The 19,517-nt window shown below is 55.3% G+C and overlaps 1 protein-coding gene across 1 annotated transcript in view; it reads left to right on the top strand.

The window, feature by feature from the left end:
• NPC1 (NPC intracellular cholesterol transporter 1) overlaps positions 1–19,517 on the top strand; it is a 43,890-nt gene that overhangs the window by 16,298 nt on the left and 8,075 nt on the right. Inside the window, exons 5-18 of the mRNA XM_064170705.1 lie at positions 707–874; positions 2,529–2,778; positions 6,334–6,410; positions 7,241–7,611; positions 9,753–9,979; positions 10,904–11,004; positions 11,884–11,986; positions 13,403–13,592; positions 14,329–14,511; positions 15,197–15,311; positions 18,167–18,294; positions 18,380–18,520; positions 19,004–19,093; positions 19,192–19,379. Of these exons, the coding sequence (XP_064026775.1) occupies positions 707–874; positions 2,529–2,778; positions 6,334–6,410; positions 7,241–7,611; positions 9,753–9,979; positions 10,904–11,004; positions 11,884–11,986; positions 13,403–13,592; positions 14,329–14,511; positions 15,197–15,311; positions 18,167–18,294; positions 18,380–18,520; positions 19,004–19,093; positions 19,192–19,379 (2,332 nt within the window). The remainder of the gene's footprint in view (positions 1–706; positions 875–2,528; positions 2,779–6,333; positions 6,411–7,240; positions 7,612–9,752; positions 9,980–10,903; positions 11,005–11,883; positions 11,987–13,402; positions 13,593–14,328; positions 14,512–15,196; positions 15,312–18,166; positions 18,295–18,379; positions 18,521–19,003; positions 19,094–19,191; positions 19,380–19,517) is intronic.

Raw genomic sequence — 19,517 nt, 5'->3', positions numbered from 1 at the left:
AGGTAGCTGTGACAAAGCACTGCCACCCCAAATGCTGTAAGTAGTGAAGTGATGCTTGCAGGTCATGAATGATGATAATGCTTTGAGGTGATTATTTGAGCCCCCCCCCCCAGTCTCCTTTTCTAGGCTGGATGGGGCACTTAGTGCTGTGGTCTGGTTGATTGAATCACAGAATCAGTCAGGGCTGGAAGGGACCACAAGGAGCAGGCAGTGCCCACCCCCCTGCCATGGCCAGGGACACCCTACCCTAGAGCAGGCTGCACACAGCCTCAGCCAGCCTGGCCTCAAACACCTCCAGCCATGGGGCCTCAACCACCTCCCTGGGCAACCCATTCCAGCCTCTCACCACTCTCCTGCTCAACAACTTCCTCCTCATGTTCAGCCTGACTCTCCCTACCTCCTGCTTCACTCTGTTCCCCCAGGCTTGTCACTCCCTAATGTCCTGAAAAGTCCTTCCCCAGCTTTTCTGTAGCCCCCCTTGAGATCCTGGAAGGCCAGGTCTATGGGTAGGATTGGATGGGGCTGGGTGCTAGGTTGGACTGGATGAGCTTGGAGGTCTCTTCCAGCCTGGTTGATTCAGTGCTTCCAGCTGGATCTTAGCTGTTTCCTCTTGGCAGCTGCCAGCATGATTTTGAACTTGGGGAACACTTGGAATGCTCACTCACAGTGACTGCAATGTCTCCTGTGTCTTCATGCACTCTCCTAGCAATGTACAATGCCTGCAAAGATGTAGAGGCTCCATCAAGCAATGTCAAAGCTCTGGGGCTGCTGTGTGGGAAGGATGCCAAGGACTGCAATGCAACCAATTGGATTGAGTACATGTTCAGTAAAGACAATGGACAGACCCCTTTCAGCATCATTCCCATCTTCACAGGTAAGACACTGAGGCCTCAAAGGCTGTGTGCTGGAGCTGGTGTAGCTGCCAGCACTGAAGGGCAACACTCAGACCTTCAGAGCAATAAAAGCCAAACTGATTATCCTCTTTGGATGTGTCAGCTTAGAAGTCTTGCTTAGAGCTTGCTGTGCATGCAGCTTCTTGCTGGATGGATCTGTAAACCTCCTTGAGGTTCAAGAAGAACTTTGACAGCCTTTTTCCTTATGCTCATGCAGAGCCTCCTAAGCTCCAGCTTGCTCCCTCTTGCCCCTTGTCCTGTCACAGTGGATGTGGCTGAGCAGAGCCTGTCTCTCTCTTCCTGATGCTGCCCTTCACATCTCTGTCAATGTTAATGAGGTCTCCCTGAGCCTCCTCTTCGTTGCACTCAGCAAGTGGTGGAATAACTCTGTGCCTGGAACTGTCTCCATAAATACCAGTGTGGTGTGCTTGGCCTTGCATTATGCACTCTGCTCATCAAACCATTTGCTGAGGGTCAGCCTTTGCAGATGGCTCCTGTGTGGAAATCTCTGCCTAGCTTACATGAACTTGGAAGATGCTTTAGGTTTTAGATAAGAGGAGTGGGTTTCCTTGTCTGGTTTGGGTAGGTGAAGCTCCTGCTACACTTGCTGCTGTGCAGTGTGTAGGTCAGCCTGAGCTCAGGTAGCTGGATAGCCTGGGAGCCTTGGGGATCAGAGCACTGCCCTGATCCTTGCCTGAGCTCAGGTAGCTGGATAGCCTGGGAGCCTTGGGGATCAGAGCACTGCCCTGAGCTCAGGTAGCTGGATAGCCTGGGAGCCTTGGGGATCAGAGCACTGCCCTGAGCCCAGGTAGCTGAATAGCCTGGGAGCCCTGGGGATCAGAGCACTGCCCTGAGCCCAGGTAGCTGGATAGCCTGGGAGCCCTGGGGATCAGAGCACTGCCCTGAGCCCAGGTAGCTGGATAGCCTGGGAGCCTTGGGGATCAGAGCACTGCCCTGATCCTTGCCTGAGCTCAGGTAGCTGGATAGCCTGGGAGCCTTGGGGATCAGAGCACTGCCCTGAGCTCAGGTAGCTGGATAGCCTGGGAGCCCTGGGGATCAGAGCACTGCCCTGATCCTTGCCTGAGCCCAGGTAGCTGGATAGCCTGGGAGCCCTGGGGATCAGAGCACTGCCCTGAGCTCAGGTAGCTGGATAGCCTGGGAGCCCTGGGGATCAGAGCACTGCCCTGAGCTCAGGTAGCTGGATAGCCTGGGAGCCCTGGGGATCAGAGCACTGCCCTGAGCTCAGGTAGCTGGATAGCCTGGGAGCCCTGGGGATCAGAGCACTGTCCTGATCCTTGCCTGGGCTCAGGTAGCTGCCCTGATCGTTGGGGAGGTTTTGTAAGGAAATCATGACACCTCCCCCAGTCTGAGCAGATGGGGAGGGTGGCAAACCATTAGTGGGGTGGTAAAAGCCTGAGCTCATCAGCTTCACATGAGTCATCAGTGAGTTAGTAGCAGACTGTAAGTAGTTGGTAGCTGCTGTGCAGAAGGCAGTGGCTTCCTCAGGTGGAAGAGCAAGAACCACCTGCTCTGCCTAGAGGCTTTCATGGTTTGACTCCCTGAAGTGGGAAGCTTGTGAAAGCCTGAACTCTCACCTGGTAGTAAACTGGCTCTGCAACTTGTGATTTGCCCCAGATGCTGCTGTCCATGGCATGACTCCTATGAACAATGCTACCAAAGGCTGTAACGAGTCCACAGACGACTCCACAGGACCATGCAGCTGTCAGGACTGTTCCATCGTCTGTGGGCCAAAACCTCAGCCCCCTCCACTGCCTGCTCCTTGGCTGCTGTTTGGTTTGGATGCAGTCTATGTCATCATGTGGATCTCCTACATGGGCTTTCTGCTTGTGTTTTTTGCACTGGTGTTTGGATTCTGGTGTTACAGGTAAGGCACTGGCACTGGGCAGCTCTCAGAGCCAGCTCTGTCCTCAGCACCTACTGATCTCTGCTCAGCCTAAAGCTGCCTGCTGGGGTGGATGCTTCTGTGCTCTTACAGGGAATCATGCAATGGTTTAGGTTGGAAGGGACCTCAAAGCTCAGCCAGTTCCAACCCCCTGCTATAGGCAGGGACACCTCCCACTAGCACAGGTCGCTCAGGACCTCATCCAGCCTGACCTTGAACACCTCCAGGGAGGTTGTGGAGCAGAATCACAGAGTGTGATCTTTGATCATCTTCTGTGCTCCACGACCTCCCTGGGCAACCTGTGCCAGTGTCTCACCATCCTCACTGCAAACAACTTCTTCCTAGCATCCAGTTTCAGTCTCCCCTCTGCCACTTCAATCCTTTCCTCCTCCTCGTCCTGGCATTCCCAGACCTTGTCAGTAGTCCCTCCCCAGCCCTCCTGAAGCCCCATTCAGACCCTGCAAGGCCACTCCAAGGTCTCCTCCAAGCCTTCTCTTCTTCAGGCTGCACAGCCCCAACTCTCTCAGCCTGTGCTCAGAGCAGAGCTGCTGCAGCCCTCTCAGCATCTTGGTGGCCTTCTCTGGCCTGGCTCCAACACTTCCATGTCCTGCTTGTGCTGGGGGCTGCAGAACTGCCTCCAGGACTGCAGGTGGGGTCTGAGGAGAGCCAAGGGACCCTGCTTCCCACACTGCTCTTGCTGCAGCCCAGCACAGGGTTGCTGTCCAACTAAAACCATGTGGTAGAGGGTAAGTGTAGAAGCCAGTTGAGTTCATGCACAGCTCTAAGCATCCCTGGCTACTGGATCAAATCTCCACTTCAGTAAGAAAGATCTTGAGAGGCTGTGAAAGCCTGGGGAGATGATTGCCATGGTAGAGAAGGGCTGCAGTTTGAGTGTTTGTCCTTGGGTGATGTGCTTTAAGAAAGCAGAGTGCTGCCTTCCAGGAGCAGTGGAGTGTTCACACTCAACTATCCAACTTCTCTGGAAGCTGGTAGGGGTTTAGAATGCTGAAGTCAGGACACTAAAACATATCTTGGAGAGCCTCTGTGAGTAAAAATGCAGTCTTTGCTGCAGTCCCTTATTCCTTAAGCAGGACAAGAGAGGGGATTCTTCTCCTTTGCTCTGCTCCTTGTGAGGCCCCTCCTTCAATACCATGTCCAGTTCTGCTGTCCCCAGCAGAAGGACACAGAGCTGTTGGAGCAAGTCCAGAGGAGGCCACCAAGATGGTCTGAGGGCTGGAGCAGCTCTGCTGTGAGCACAGGCTGAGGGAGCTGAGGGTGTGCAGCCTGGAGAAGGGAAGGTTCCAGGGGGACCTCAGAGCTGCTGCCAGTGCCTGAAGGGGTCCTGCAGGAAGGCTGCAGAGACTTTCCCTGAGGATGTCTCAAGACAGGCCAAGGGGGAATGGTTTGGAGCTGAGGCAGAGCAGGGTTAGACTGGAGTAGAGGGAGAAGTCCTTCAGTCTGAGGGTGCTGAGACTCTGAACAGGCTGCCCAGGGAGGCTGTGTCTGCCCCTTCTCTGGGGGTGTTCAAGGCCAGACTGGGTGAGGCCCTGAGCATCCTGGGCTAGTGGGAGATGTCCCTGCTCATGGCAAGGTGGTTGGAGTAGATGATCTCTGAGGTCTCTTCCAACCTGAGCCATTGTAAGGAGGAGCTGGCAGGCTCCAGTGCTGAGCCATGCCAGTGGTTAACCCAAACCTCCATTACCTCTGGCTCTTGTGTGCAGCAAAGCATTTACCACCCCAGACTTTGTCATGAAGTGTGGCTGAGGGGGAAGGAGGCACTGAAAGGTTGGACTTAGAGATAATAGGATTGGAAGAGTTCAGGTCAGGATCCCTGGGAGAGAACATGCAATTGCCACAGCTCTCTGCTGGCTAACACTGCCACCAACACTCCCTGTCCTCTGCAAGTAAGTCCTGAGTACTTAGTCTGCAGTTTGACAGCACTGAGCAAAAGCTGAGCTTCCAGTCGTGGCAGCATGCCAGCTTGTCTGTGCAGTGTGCTACTTGCTAGTGAAGTGTACAAGGAGCTGGAAGTGCCCTGCTGTGGCTGTGCCAGCAATGCAAAGCACTGAGAACCTCTTTGTGTCTTACCAGCATGTTCCAGGGGCTTCCACTCTCTGACGTCCTGAGGTGTGGTGCTGCTGTTCAGGGCAAGCTTCATACTCGGCAGTGGTGCCAAGGAAGCTGAGAATGCTGTGTTGTAAATAAATCTGGGTGCAAAAAGTGGGTAGAACAAACTCCAGGTGTGCCCAGCAGCCTTAGCTTACTGGGCAACAGGCAGAGTAAGCTGCAGGAAGTGGAAGGGTGAGATGTCTGCTTCGTAGCCCAAAGCACCCTGCTAGAATTGGAGGTCTGATTAGAGGAGCATGAGGAGGCAATGAGCTTATCTCCTGCTCTAGGTATCAGGAGTGAGTGTGAAAAACAGATCAGTTATGTTCTGTGCCCTTAGCAGACTCTTCAGGGCAGGAAGAAAAGGACCTTCCTCTCCTTTTGCCTCACTTCCTCATTTCTTTAGCTAAATAGCTGTGGCTGGCCAGGCTGGAGCCATCAACTCAGGTCAGGTGTATGAAGATCAACAAAGCCAGGAGCTGGGTCCTGCACTTGGGTCACAGCAACCCCAGGAATGCTCCAGGCTTGGGGCAGAGTGGCTGGAACTGCCCAGCAGAGAAAGACCTGGGGATGCTGGTTGGTAGATGGCTGATGATGAGCCAGGGTGTGCCCAGGGGGCCAAGGCAGGCACCAGCAGCCTGGCCTGGAGCAGCAATGGTGTGGCCAGAAGGAACTGGGCAGGGTCATGGCACTGGTGAGGCCACACCTTCAGTACTGGGCTCAGTTTTGGGACACTTGCTCTGGAAAGGGCATTGAGAGGCTGGAGCAGGTCCAGAGAAGGGCAACAAAGCTGGGGAAGGGTCTGGAGAACAGGGCTGGGGAGGAGCAGTTGAGTGGAGCTGTGGGGCGTTCATTGTAGAGAAGAGGAGGCTGAGGGCAGAGCTCATTGCTCTCTGCAGCTGCCTGAGAGGAGGCTGCAGGCAGGTGGGGGTTGGGCTCTGCTCCCTAGGCTCAGGTGATGGAAAGTTAGGGTTAGGTTGGAGAGGAGGAAAAACGTCTTTGGTGCCAGAGTGGTGAGGGAGTGGCAAAGGCTGCCCAGGGAGGTGATGGAGTGCCCATGGCTGGAGGTGTTGCAGAGAGCTGTGGCCATGGCAGCTGGGTCCAGGGTTTGGTGGCCATGGTGGGGCTGGGTTGCTAGTTGGACTCAATGCTCTCAGAGGGCTTTTCCATCCAAAACAACCCTGTGGTTCTACTGAGGCAGTTTGAGGCTAATTCCTAGTGTAGGAATTTCTTGCCTGTGTTGTCACCTGAGTTCTGAGCTCCTCTGTGGTGGTTAAAGCTCCTGAGCCAAGTGGGCTTGAAGAATGTGGTAGATCCAAGCTGGAAAAGTTGTTCCAGTAGATCATGCAGTTGGAGATGGTCTGGTTGGAGGAGGAACATGGTGCTGCAGGCTGTGTTCTGGGAGGGTAACCCCAGGCTGTTGTGTTGCAGGCGGCGGAACTTCGTCTCTGAGTACACCCCGATCGACAGCAACGCTGCCTTCCCTGCCAGCACCCGTCCTGACCACGGTATGCCTGGGCACAGCAGTGCTCAGCTCCACTGCAGCCCCTTCCTCTGCATGGCCTCTGGAATTTTAGCTCTGTTGGGCCATATAACCTGTTCTTACAGGACCTTGGCTCTGCTCCCTTCCAGAGCAGCGCTTTGCTGTGCTCAGCTGGACGCTGCCAGCCCTGGGTGCACAGCTTGGGCTCATAGGACACTCTCCAGTGCCTTGGAGCTGAGAGCTGAGGGACCAACATGATGCTCAGATTGGTTTCATTCTGTTCTGAGTCATCCATGTGTCTGTTCAAAGCATGCCATGAGAGAGCTGTGGTTTAATTTGTGTAGCAGCTGAGGAAGCTCATTCTAGTGCCTGTGATTCAGCTGCTCCCTGCCCTGACCTGCTGAGCCTGCTGCTGTCTGACAGCTTCAGAGCAGAAGAGGCAGTGCTAGGTGCAAGCTGCTTTCTTCTCTCTGGACTTAAGTCAAGGATTGGCACTGGAACAGCTTGTCCCCAGGAGCTTTGGAGGCCCCAGCTCTGGAAGTGTTGAGCCAGGTTGGCTGGGACCTTAAGCAAGATAGTGGAAGGTGTCCCTGGGGGGTTGGAACTGGGTGATATTTAAGGTCCCTTCCAACCTAAACCCAGGCTTGGTCCCTGGGTCTGACCATCATAGAATGGTTAAGTTGGAAGGGACCTCAAGGATCATCTAGTTCCAACCCCCTGCCATAGGCAGGGACATAGCTTCTGTTGCCTGCTCCAAGCAGCACTAGCACACAGTTTGCTGTTTGCTGGTGGAGTTCAAGCAAATGCTGCTCAGCTGACTGCTCACACTCAACATTTCTCTTCTTGCTCTTGCAGGGAAAGTCACCTGTGGTGAAAAGCTTGGTGAAAGGTTTGAGAATGGCCTCAAGATGACGTTCACATCCTGGGGGGCTTTCTGTGTCAGAAATCCACGTCCTGTTATCCTCTTCTCTGTGGTCTTCATTGCCATGTGCTGCTCAGGCTTTGTCTATGTTAGAGCAACCACCAACCCTGTGGAGCTGTGGTCTGCCCCCAGCAGCCAAGCTCGCAGGGAGAAGGAGTACTTTGACACTCACTTTGGGCCCTTCTTCCGTACTGAGCAACTCATTATTCAAGCACCAAACAGCCATCCAGAGACCTACTCACCTTACCCCTCGGGAGCAGATGTCCCTTTTGGGCCTCCACTTACTAAAGAGATTCTCCACCAGGTAATTCCAGGGAGTCCTAACCTAACAGATATATGGAGTTGGCTTCTGCCTCTAATGCCATGTGTCCATCAGGTGCTGGACACTCTCTCTCTAATGCCATGTGTCCATCAGGTGCTGGACACTCCCCCTCTAATGCCATGTGTCCATCAGGTGCTGGACACTCCCCCTCTAATGCCTGTGTCCATCAGGTGCTGGACACTCCCCCTCTAATGCCATGTGTCCATCAGGTGCTGGACACTCCCCCTCTAATGCCATGTGTCCATCAGGTGCTGGACACTCCCCCTCTAATGCCTGTGTCCATCAGGTGCTGGACACTCCCCCTCTAATGCCCTGTGTCCATCAGGTGCTGGACACTCTCTCTCTAATGCCATGTGTCCATCAGGTGCTGGACACTCCCCCTCTAATGCCTGTGTCCATCAGGTGCTGGACACTTCCCCTCTAATGCCTGTGTCCATCAGGTGCTGGACACTCCCCCTCTAATGCCTGTGTCCATCAGGTGCTGGACACTTCCCCTCTAATGCCATGTGTCCATCAGGTGCTGGACACTCTCTCTCTAATGCCATGTGTCCATCAGGTGCTGGACACTCCCCCTCTAATGCCTGTGTCCATCAGGTGCTGGACACTCCCCCTCTAATGCCTGTGTCCATCAGGTGCTGGACACTCCCCCTCTAATGCCTGTGTCCATCAGGTGCTGGACACTCCCCCTCTAATGCCTGTGTCCATCAGGTGCTGGACACTCCCCCTCTAATGCCTGTGTCCATCAGGTGCTGGATACTCAGGAATCCTTCTGTTACTCTAAGTGCTTTTTGCCTTCTATTAGATGTAGACCTGCAAGTCAGGTAGCAGTAAATCTGAGCTAGCAGTATGCCCAGCTGGCCAAGAAGGGCACCAGCAGCCTGGCCTGGACCAGCAGTGCTGTGGCCAGCAGGAGCAGGGCAGGGATTGTTCCCCTGGACTCAGCACTGGTGAGGCTGCACTTTGAGTGATGGGTTTGGTTTTCTGCCCCTCACTGCAAGAAGGACATTGAGGGACTGGAGCAGGTCCAGAGAAGGGCAACTGAGCTGGGGAAGGGTCTGGAGAACAGGGCTGGGGAGGAGCAGCTGAGGGAGCTGGGGGGGTTAGTGTGGAGCAGAGGAGGCTGAGGGCAGAGCTCATTGCTCTCTGCAGCTCCCTGAGAAGAGGCTGCAGGCAGGTAGGGGTTGGGCTCTGCTCTCTGGGCTCAGGTGATAGAGGGGAAGTGTCCTGATATTGTGCCAGGAGATAATTATTTTGGAGATGATTTCTTTGGTGCCAGAGTGGTCAGGGATTGGCAGAGGCTGCCTAGGGAGGTGGTGGAGTGCCCATGGCTGGAGAGGTGTTGCAGAAAGCTGTGGCCAGTCTGGAGGGCAGAGCTCATAGCTCTCTGCAGCTCCTTGAGAAGAGGCTGCAGGCAGGTGGGGATTCCCTCTAGGAACTTGTGGCAGGATGAGAGGAAGTGATCTCAAGTTGTACCAGGTTGAAGCCTAGGGGTGGCTTCTTGACTACAAGGGTTTAGCTTCTTGACTACAAGGGTTTATCAAAGACTGGCACAGACTGCCCAGGGAGGTATCCCTGGGGGTGGTAAAAGTGCAGAGATGTGGTGCTGAGGGATGTGGTTTAACACCATAGCTGGGTTCAAAGATCTTTTTCAACCAAAGCTGTTTTGTGATCCTTAGTGTGAACACAGCAATAACAGGCTTAGTAAGGGGCTGCTGTAGCCAGGTGGAGTTGGTCTCTTCTCCCAGGCACCCAGCAACAGACCAAGGGGACACAGCCCCAAGTTGTGCCAGGGCAGGTTCAGGCTGGATTTTAGGAGGAAGCTCTTCACAGAGAGTGATTGGCATTGGAATGGGCTGCCCAGGGAAGTGGTGGAGTCTCCATCCCTGGAGGTGTTGAAGCCAAGCCTGGCTGGGGCACTTAGTGCCATGGTCTGGTTGGTTGGGCAGGGCTGGGTGCTAGGTTGGGCTGGCTGAGCTTGGAGCTCTCTTCCAGCCTGGGTGTTTCCAGTGTGCCTCTGGAAACTCACTGGAATAGAACAGGCACTTCAGCCCTGTCATGCAGAGGAAATGTTTGCTTGTGCTGCTCTTAAGCTGTGGTTTGTGGTTTCGTTTGTTTCTCTCAAGGTCCTGGATTTGCAGAATGCTATTGTCAACATCACTGCTTCTGTTGACAATGAGACTGTAACGCTGAAAGACATCTGTGTGGCTCCTCTGGCTCCCTACAACGACAACTGCACTATCTTGAGTGTGCTCAACTACTTCCAGAACAGCCACTCTGTTCTGGATCACTCTGCTGGGGATGAGTTCTTTGTCTTTGCTGACTACCACACACACTTCCTCTACTGTGTTCGGTAAGCAGGGTGGGAGCAGGGTCCCCTAGGTGTAGGCCAGTGAGGTGCTGGTCTTGCTGGCACAGAACTGGCAGCTTCTCACTGCCCCTTTGAACCTTTCCTTACCTATTTTTAAGCTTTCAGTGCTGTGGAACTGCAGATCAGTGGAGGCTGTTTGTGTGTCTGCCTTGGTGCAGATGCTGGCTCTGGGTTGCTGTTGTGAGAATGTAATCTACTGGTTTGCTCAGGAGCAGCTTCTAAACTCCCACTTCAGTTTATAGCTCACTTGGGGAGAGGCTCCTCCTTTTAGAAGGTACAAGGAAAACACCTTTAAAACTCTGCCTAAATACAAAGTAAATACAGCAGCACATCGCTGCTGGAGAGGGTCAAGAGGAGGCCACAAAGGTGATCAGGGGGCTGGAGAAGCTCCTCTGTGGGGACAGGCTGGAAGAGTTGGGGCTGTTCAGCCTGGGAAAGAGAAGGTTCCAGGGAGACCTTGGAGCAGCCTTCTAGTAACTGAAGGAGGCTCCATGAGAGCTGGGAAGGGACTTTTGCCAAGGGCTGGGAGTGACAGGATGAGGGACAATGGCTGTGAGCTGGTAGAGGGGAGGTTGAGACTGGAGATGAGGAAGAAACTCTTTGCAGTGAGGGTGCGCAGCTTGCCCAGGGCGGTTGTGGATGTTCCCTCCCTGGAGGTGTTCAAGGCCAGGTTGACTGAGGTCTTGAGCAAGCTGTGCTGGTGGGAGGTGTCCCTTCCCATGGCAGAGGGGTGGAACTGGATGAGCTTTGGATCCCTTCCAAGCCGTTCTGTGAGTCTGAAAGGTGCCACTGCCAGCCTTGCTTCTCTCTGGGTAGCTGCAAGGCACCAGGTTTTTGTTTCTCTTGTCTGTGGTGCTGTGCCTCAGCCATCCATCAGAAGCTAACAGTTGCTGCTGCTCTCCCTAGGGCTCCAGCATCACTGAATGACACAAGCTTCCTTCACGATCCCTGCTTAGGAACGTTTGGTGGACCTGTGTTTCCCTGGCTGGTGTTGGGAGGATATGATGGTAGGTGGCACAACAGTCTGGAGTGAGTCTGGAGAGGGCATAGCCATGTGCTGCCTTTGGCACTGGGGCTGCATCCTCGTGTGGCAGAGGTGGTTGAATGCACTGCAGGGAAACCAGAGCTGTGACACTTTCAGCAGGCAAGGCTGGCTTCAGTAAGCTTTCAGCAGCTCAGTGTTGAGATCAGAGGTCGACTGCTCTGGAGGTGCCAAATGCAAGCAGTCTGCTCCTGGAACGTGCTTGTCCTGTCCAAGCATGCAAAGGTTTGGTTAGCTTTGGGCCTGCTAAGGGACTTCTGGTTTCAGAATACTGGGCCAAGTCATGAAAGTCTCTCCAGCTGATGTGCTGAGGTGTGTCTGTGCTTCTGCTTTGGAGTTTCTTATCACTGCTCTGACAGAGCAGTAAAGAGCCAGTGGTGTTCACAAAGCAAATCCTTCCTCAACAATCCAGAGGCAGAGTTTTGTTCAAGCAGTGCATCCACTTAAACCTGACACGACAGGGAGCTGAACCTCAAATGTACTGCAACTCTCTGGTTAAACTGGAGGCTTTTCACACTTGCTTACTCAGATCTTCCTCAAAGCAAGCAGCAGAGTGTGCAGGAAACCACATCCTCTTTTACTGGGTGGGAAGTCAGAAACACTGCTTACACAGTAACCCCTTGTCTCACCATGCAGGAGTAATTGCCTTAAACAGTGAGTCTGGAGTGTTTATCAGCTTCTGTTCTTATTTCAGGAGCATGTCTGACTGCTCAGTGTCAAACAGATTGCACTTAGAGGAGGTGTAGGGATGGGATTGCTTTGGGCAATGCTAGTTTTAAACTGGTGTGTAGTGCAAGGTAAGCTCCAGTTCTTAAAGCCTGATCTTGTTTCCCTTCTTCTACAGGTGATAACTATAATAATGCTACAGCTCTTATTATTACTTTTCCTGTCAACAACTACTACAATGATTCCAGAAAGCTAACAAAGGCCTTGGCATGGGAGAAAGAGTGAGTAGACTTCCTCTGCTCTGAAGTGTGTGTTGCTTAGAGCACCTTGAAATGCAGGGGTGTAAACCCACCTGCACTATGCTGACAGCTGCTCAGGGTAGTACTGGGATGCTTTAAGAGGCAGCAAAACGAGTTAAGGACAGACTATACTGGTTATAAGACTTCCACTTTATCTGGCATCCTACCAATGTCTTTCCTTGTCTCCCTGCTTGCTTCTCACTGATCTTGATGTCTGTGTTTAAATCCCACCTCTAGTCACAAGGTCTTTGGCTCTAAATTGTCTAGTTCTGATTTCTAGCTTCTCCCTCACTTGGTTTTCCTTCTCACACTGCTGTCAGAATGACCTCAGCCTCTCAAAGGGGACCACAGAGGGGCATGTGCTTAGCTCCTCTCTGGTGACCAGTGCCAGGGCACAAGAAAATGGGATGAAGCTGCATCAGGGGAAGTTCAGGCTGGACATCAGGCAGAGCTCTTGACTGAGGGGGTGTCTGGTCAGTGGGACAGGCTCCTCAGGGAAGTGGTTACAGCACCAAGCCTGCCAGAGTTCAAGAAGCTTCTGAGCAATGCCTTTAGTTATATGGTTTAGTGTTAGGCTGTCCTGCGAGGAGCAGAGGTGGACTCAGTCTTTATGGGTCCCTTGCAATTTGAGATGATTCTGTGCTGTGCTTTGAGGAGATGGGTTCCAGTTGTGCTAGTGAGCATCCTGTGCAGGAGGATTTGCTGCTAAGTGACTGAGAAACCATCTCAGACTTTCATTTAGGCTAGGAATATACAAAGTGCTCTTCAGCCTACTAGACCATTAAGCACCAGTGGAAAGGACCAGCAGTGACCTGTAACTCTTCACCTTAAAAATGCCTTCCAGATGAGTATCCAAAAATCCAAGCTTTCATCCCACTCACAATCTTGAAGAGCTGATGCTGGCCTACAGAAGCCAGCTGCTCTGGCCAAGTTTGGATGAGAACTGCTGTACTAAGGGGTGAGACCAGGTGCAAGTCTGACCAGCTGCCACCTGTGTCAGCAGGGCCTCCCTGCAGCTGGGGCAGCTGAAGTCAAGGCTCGGGAGCTGTTGGAGTGCTGTAAGCAAGCAGTGCTCATCTTCCAGGTCTGCGTTTCTAGGTCCATCTTCAAGGAAAATTGCAGCTGCCCTTTGGCATAGCTCATCTTTAGACAGGAGATGTGGTTGTGCTCTAGAGAGCACTTGGGAAGTGTTTCGGTTGCTTGGAGCAGGCTCCTAGGGGTGTGTAGCCAGCAACTTCCTCCTGTAGAAATGAGGAAGGTCCCTAAAGTGCTGCCTGGAATTTTGCCTTAAGCAGACTTCTTGGCCTGGTTGATCTTGGGGGCCTCTTCCAACCAAAGATACTCTGATTTCTAATGCATGGTGCTTTATCTCTCAGTGTGACTGACTTTGCTTTCTAGGTTTATCAACCTTGTGAAGAACTACAACAATTCCAACCTGAGCATCTCCTTCTCCACTGAGCGGAGCATTGAGGATGAAATCAATCGCGAGAGCAGGGGTGATGTCGTCACTGTCTTGATAAGCTACATTGTCATGTTTGTCTACATCTCCATAGCTTTGGGACATATCCAGAGCTGCAGAAGGCTGCTGGTAAGGACAAAACTGCTGGAGAATGTCCAGCCTAGGGCCACTGAGGGCACAGGAGCAGCTCTCATGCGAGGCGAGGCTGAGAGAGCTGGGGCTGGTTAGCCTGGAGAAGAGGAGGCTGAGGGGAGGTCTTAGGAGTGCTTGCAGGTAGCTAGGGGTGGGGGTCAGGAAGTTGGGGCCAGAGCCTTGTCAGTCATTGGAGGTTTCATCTGAACATGAGGAGGAACCTCTATGTTGAGGGTGGCAGAGCCCTGGAGCAGGCTGCCCAGAGGTGGTAGAGTCTGCATCTCTGGAGACTTTCAAGGCCTGCCTGGGTGCACTCCTGTGTGACCTGCCCTAGGTGACCCTGTGCTGGCAGGAGGGGTTGGACTTGTTCCTCAGAGGTCCCTTCCAACCCCCACCATTCTGTGATTGCTATCAACTCCTGCAGTTACAGCTTCCTGAGTGGTTTCTCTTGGCTTTATTTTTGAGTGTACTCACTCAATCCTGTCTTGCAGCACTGAGCCCTAGCAGGAGCCAGGACAATTGTCCTTGTCATACAGGGGTGCTTTGTGGCCTCAGCTACCTCTGGTTTTACTTAGTGTGGTTAGCTTAAGGCTTATAGCTTCGAGGTTGATTCTCACCTCTGGCTCTTTTGAAGAGTCAGCTAAGAGCTTTCTCCTAACTACACAAATGCAAGAGTAGGGTTTAGAACCTTGTGCTGTGTTGCTTTGTTTCAGTCCTTGCTCTTTTTTTCCAGGTGGATTCAAAGATCTCTCTGGGCATCGCAGGCATCCTGATTGTCCTGAGCTCAGTGGCATGTTCCATAGGCATTTTCAGCTACTTTGGGGTCCCAGTAACACTGATTGTGATAGAAGTCATTCCTTTCTTGGTGCTGGCTATTGGGGTGGACAACATTTTCATCATAGTCCAGACACTTCAGGTATGTCTCCTCTCACCCAGCCTCTTCCAAACATGCCCCTGCTCTTCCAAGGTTGTTTACTTGGAGCAGAAAGTCTCCTGCATTCTGGTGCTCAGCCCAGTCTGAGCTGCTCCGCAGTCTCTCAGGGTATTCAGTGTCCTTGAAGAGAGCCAAGATCAGATGTACCTTTCTCTCCTTCCACCTTCCATCCCCTAACCAAACCTAAGTCTTTGGCTTTCTTCCAGGTTCTTTAACAGTGTCTGGGTCTCATACTAGAGTTGTACGAATGAACACTTCCCACCCTGCTCTGGCAGCTGTAGATCCTTACTGCTGCTTCAATCACTTCTCATTTTAGTGTATCATGGACTGAACTCCATGCCTCAGGCCAGAGACTTCTGACATAAGCTCTTAGCTGGTAACCTGACAAGCTCCACATCCCCCCCTGGAGCTGGCACTGCCTCTGGGTGGCTTTTGGCTGCAGGACTGAACTTGCTGCTGAACTTACAGATTGAAGCAAGACAGCAGAGGGATGCTTCTTGCCGCCTTTGTTGGGGAATCTGCTGGCTGTAACGCATGTTAGCAGGGTGACCATGATAACAGATGGCTTAGATGTTTGAAAGCAGCTTGCTTACCTTACTTTGAAGCCATGTGAGCACCTTCTGCACTGCATGGTTGATAATTGTCACCACTTGTTGTCTCCATGCAGAGGGACGAGCGCCTGCAGGGTGAAACTCTGGATAAGCAGATCGGCAGAGTGCTGGGAGAGGTGGCCCCCAGCATGCTGCTCTCCTCTTTCTCAGAGGCTGTGGCATTCTTTCTTGGTAAGATTCCCTTGGCTTTGGAGGATGAGGGCCTTAGGCCTGCGTGCTGCAAGGAGAAATGCAGCACCGAAGCACAGAGTGAGATCCTGTAGAGGAGGCTTTTAGCTGTTTGCTGCTGTAGCCAAGCTCAACTTCACCTCCTGGGGGTGGGCATTGAAGTGCTTTAAGACTGGCACAGTTAAAGATGTGATTCTGAGTCTGGCAGGCTCTGCAGCCTGGAAGGTTGAGCTCTTTACTGCCCTGTAGTGACTGGCAGCTCTAAACTTGGCCTTAGCAATGCACCAACAGTCAGGGTGTGCTAACTCCTGTCATCTTCAGTACGTGATGAAGGGGCTGCAGGAGAGCTGGGGAGGGGCTTTGGACAAGGGCTTGGAGTGACAGGGTGAGGGACAATGGATTAAAGCTGGGAGAGGGGAGGTTGAGAATGGAGGCAAAGGCATTCTTTGCAGTGAGGGTGGTGTGACCCTGGCACAGGTTGCCCAGGGAGGCTGTGGTGTCCCCTCCCTGGAGGTGTTTAGGGCCAGGTTGGATGAGGCCTTCAGCAAGCTGTGCTGGTGGGAGAACTGGAAGAGCTTTGAGGTCCCTTCCAACCCATTCTGTGAATTTGCAGTCTTGCTGGGCTGGGAAGGTGCTGAGCTTAGTGCTGAGGCATATCTTGAGTCGTTCCCTTTCGGGCATGAATTTGGCTTTCAGAATGAGCTGTGGCCGTTGCTCCAGTTGCAGTCAGCAGCTTACTGCTGAAGCAGGAGCCTGCTTGGCAGCTCTCCTTGCCCAGCTCCCCCTCGGGCAGCCTGCACAAGGCTGGCAGCTCGGGAGCTGAGAGCTGGCAGTGCCCTGCATGGCCCTAGCAGGGCAGGCAGCAGCCGTGGCCGGGCTGGGGCAGCTGCTCCTGCACTGAGGAGAGGCTTTGGGCTGCTAACGCTGAAAGTGGGGGGGGGTTCCTGGGAGAGGGGCTGGGGGGGTGGCCTAGCCAGAGGGGTGAGGTGGGCTGCCTGGGGAGAGGGGCTGGGGGTGTTGTCTAGAGAGGGAGAGGGGCAGGGGCTGGGGGAGCTGCCTGGGGAGAGGGGCAGGGGCTGGGGGGGCTGCCTGGGGAGACGAGGGGCTGAGGGGGGCTGTCGGGAGGGGAGAGGGTGAGGGGCTGGGGGTGTCCCTGGGGAGGGGAGAGGGCAGGGCTGTGAGAGCAGGGCGCTGTGTGTGGCGGCTTGTGCGTGGGGTGAGGGGGGGGTTGTGTGTACGTGTGCTGAGCAGCCGTCCTGCCCGCGGGGACGCTGTCGGCCATGCTCACCGTGTGGGGGGGCTCTGTGGGGAGGGGGCGGTGTGTGTGGGGGTGTCTGTGGGGAGGGGGCGGTGTGTGTGGGGTGTCTGTGGGGAGGGGGCGGTGTGCTGGGGGGCTCTGTGAGGAGGGGGCGGTGTGTGTGGGGGTGTCTGTGGGGAGGGGGCGGTGTGTGTGGGGTGTCTGTGGGGAGGGGGCGGTGTGTGTGGGGTGTCTGTGAGGAGGGGGCGGTGTGTGTGCGGTGTTCTGTGAGGAGGGGGCGGTGTGTGTGCGGTGTTCTGTGAGGAGGGGGCGGTGTGTGTGGGGGTGTCTGTGGGGAGGGGGCGGTGTGCTGGGGGGCTCTGTGAGGAGGGGGCGGTGTGTGTGGGGTGTCTGTGGGGAGGGGGCGGTGTGTGTGGGGTGTCTGTGGGGAGGGGGCGGTGTGCTGGGGGGCTCTGTGAGGAGGGGGCGGTGTGTGTGGGGTGTCTGAGGAGCGGGCGGTGTGTGTGGGGTGTCTGTGGGGAGGGGGCGGTGTGTGTGGGGTGTCTGTGGGGAGGGGGCGGTGTGCTGGGGGGCTCTGTGAGGAGGGGGCGGTGTGTGTGGGGTGTCTGAGGAGCGGGCGGTGTGTGTGGGGTGTCTGTGGGGAGGGGGCGGTGTGGGGGGGCGGTGTCTGTGGGGAGGGGGCGGTGTGTGTGCACTGTCTGTGAGGAGGGGGGCGGTGTGTGTGGGGTGTCTGTGGGGAGGGGGCGGTGTGGGGGGGGCGGTGTCTGTGGGGAGGGGGCGGTGTGTGTGCACTGTCTGTGAGGAGGGGGCGGTGTGTGTGGGGTGTCTGTGGGGAGGGGGCGGTGTGTGTGCGCTGTCTGTGAGGAGGGGGCGGTGTGTGTGGGGTGTCTGTGAGGAGGGGGCGGTGTGTGTGCGCTGTCTGTGAGGAGGGGGCGGTGTGTGTGGGGTGTCTGTGGGGAGGGGGCGGTGTGTGTGCGCTGTCTGTGAGGAGGGGGCGGTGTGTGTGCGCTGTCTGTGAGGAGGGGGCGGTGTGTGTGCGCTGTCTGTGAGGAGGGGGCGGTGTGTGTGGGGTGTCTGTGGGGAGGGGGCGGTGTGTGTGCGCTGTCTGTGAGGAGGGGGCGGTGTGGGCTCTGTGGGGAGGGGGCGGTGTGGGCTCTGTGGGGAGGGGTCGCTGACCCTGCCGCCCTGCCGCAGGGACGCTGTCGGCCATGCCCGTGGTGTGTGTGTGGATCTGTGAGGAGGGGGCAGTGTGTGGGGGGCTCTGTGGGGAGGGGCCGCTGACCCTGCCGCCCCGCCGCAGGGACGCTGTCGGCCGTGCCCGTGGTGTGTGTGTGGGTCTGTGGGGAGGGGGCAGTGGGGGTGGTGTCTGTGAGGAGGGGTCGCTGACCCTGCCGCAGGGACGCTGTCGGCCATGCCCGTGGTGTGTGTGTGGGTCTGTGAGGAGGGGGCAGTGGGGGGCTCTGTGGGGAGGGGCCGCTGACCCTGCCGCCCCGCCGCAGGGACGCTGTCGGCCATGCCCGTGGTGTGTGTGTGGGTCTGTGAGGAGGGGGCGGTGTGGACTCTGTGGGGAGGGGCCGCTGACCCTGCCGCCCCGCCGCAGGGACGCTGTCGGCCATGCCGGCCGTGCGCACCTTCTCGCTGTTCGCCGGCGCGGCCGTGCTGATCGATTTCCTGCTGCAAGTGACCTGCTTCGTCAGCCTGCTGGGCCTGGACATCCGCCGGCAGGAGGTGAGCGGGGGCAGCTCTGCCCGCAGCGCGGCTGGCACTGCCGCCGAGCTGCCCGCGCTCACCCCGGCCTCGCCTCCCCTTGCAGAGGAACAGGCTGGACATCCTCTGCTGCGTCCAGAGCAGCCAGGAGGTGAGCGGCGCCCAGCGCTCGCAGAGCAGCTTGTTCCTGTTCTTCAAGAACCTCTACGCTCCCTACCTGCTGAGGGACTGGATGAGGCCCATCGTGGTGAGTGCGCTCTGCTCGCAGGGAGCCTGAAGGTCTCATAGTAAAGAGAACTCTTCACCGTGAAACAAAGCTGCTGGCGTTTCACTTCCAGCGTCAGTACTGGGATAAGCTTTTAGAGCTGTAGGAGTTTCTGGTCAGTAAGAAGCTTGACTTGGGGTGGTCCAAGGTCCAGACTGAAGAGCTGTGTTACGATCCAGGCATACATCAGAGCTCTGCACAAGTTTGCTCCTGCGCTGCATGAATCGGGTGGGGGGGCTGTTGCTGACTGAGATTCAGTTGGAGGGTCCTGTGGTTCCTTGCAGAAGGTCTTGGGCAGATGTTTCGCTGCTGCCTTCTAAGTGTAAATGTTCCCTTATTGCTCTGCAGCGAGCTCTGTGGAGCTGTGCTTTCCTGCCTCTGTTGTGCTAGAGGTGCAGCAGGGGCTCTGTGCTAGCTCAGCAAGTCCCTTGCTGTGTCTGAGCTCCTGCCCTGCTCTCCCTGCAGGTAGCGGTGTTTGTGGGCATCCTGTCCTTCAGCGCAGCAGTTGTGCACAACGTGCAGATTGGGCTGGATCAGGCTCTGTCCATGCCAGATGTAAGTGTGAAGATCAGGGCACTGCTCAGCAGCTCAAGGCTGCCTCAGAGCCTGAACATCTTCTGTGCCCAGCACTGACTGCAACCTTTCCCCCTCAGGACTCCTACGTGATGGATTACTTCAGCCAGATCAAGTACCTGCATGCAGGTCCTCCAGTCTACTTTGTGCTAGAGGAGGGGCACAACTACACCTCCCTGGAGGGGCAGAACATGGTGTGTGGTGGAACAGGGTGCAACAACAATTCACTTGTCCAGCAGATCTTCAATGCTGCAGAAATCAGCAGCTAGTAAGTCTGTGATGCTTCACTGTCATGTGGGAGAGATGCAGCTGACCACTGTGTCCTCTGGATTGAGTCCAAACTCAGCTGCTGATTGTGCGGCTGACTCCTGCACTCTGCCTTTTGGGAGAGGGGAAGGGGAGGAAG

The sequence above is a fragment of the Pogoniulus pusillus genome, chromosome 34 (assembly GCF_015220805.1).
Source record: "Pogoniulus pusillus isolate bPogPus1 chromosome 34, bPogPus1.pri, whole genome shotgun sequence".
Taxonomy (NCBI): domain Eukaryota; kingdom Metazoa; phylum Chordata; class Aves; order Piciformes; family Lybiidae; genus Pogoniulus; species Pogoniulus pusillus.
The sequence above is the reverse complement of the archived record's forward strand: the minus strand, read 5'-3'. Positions and strand labels throughout refer to the sequence as shown.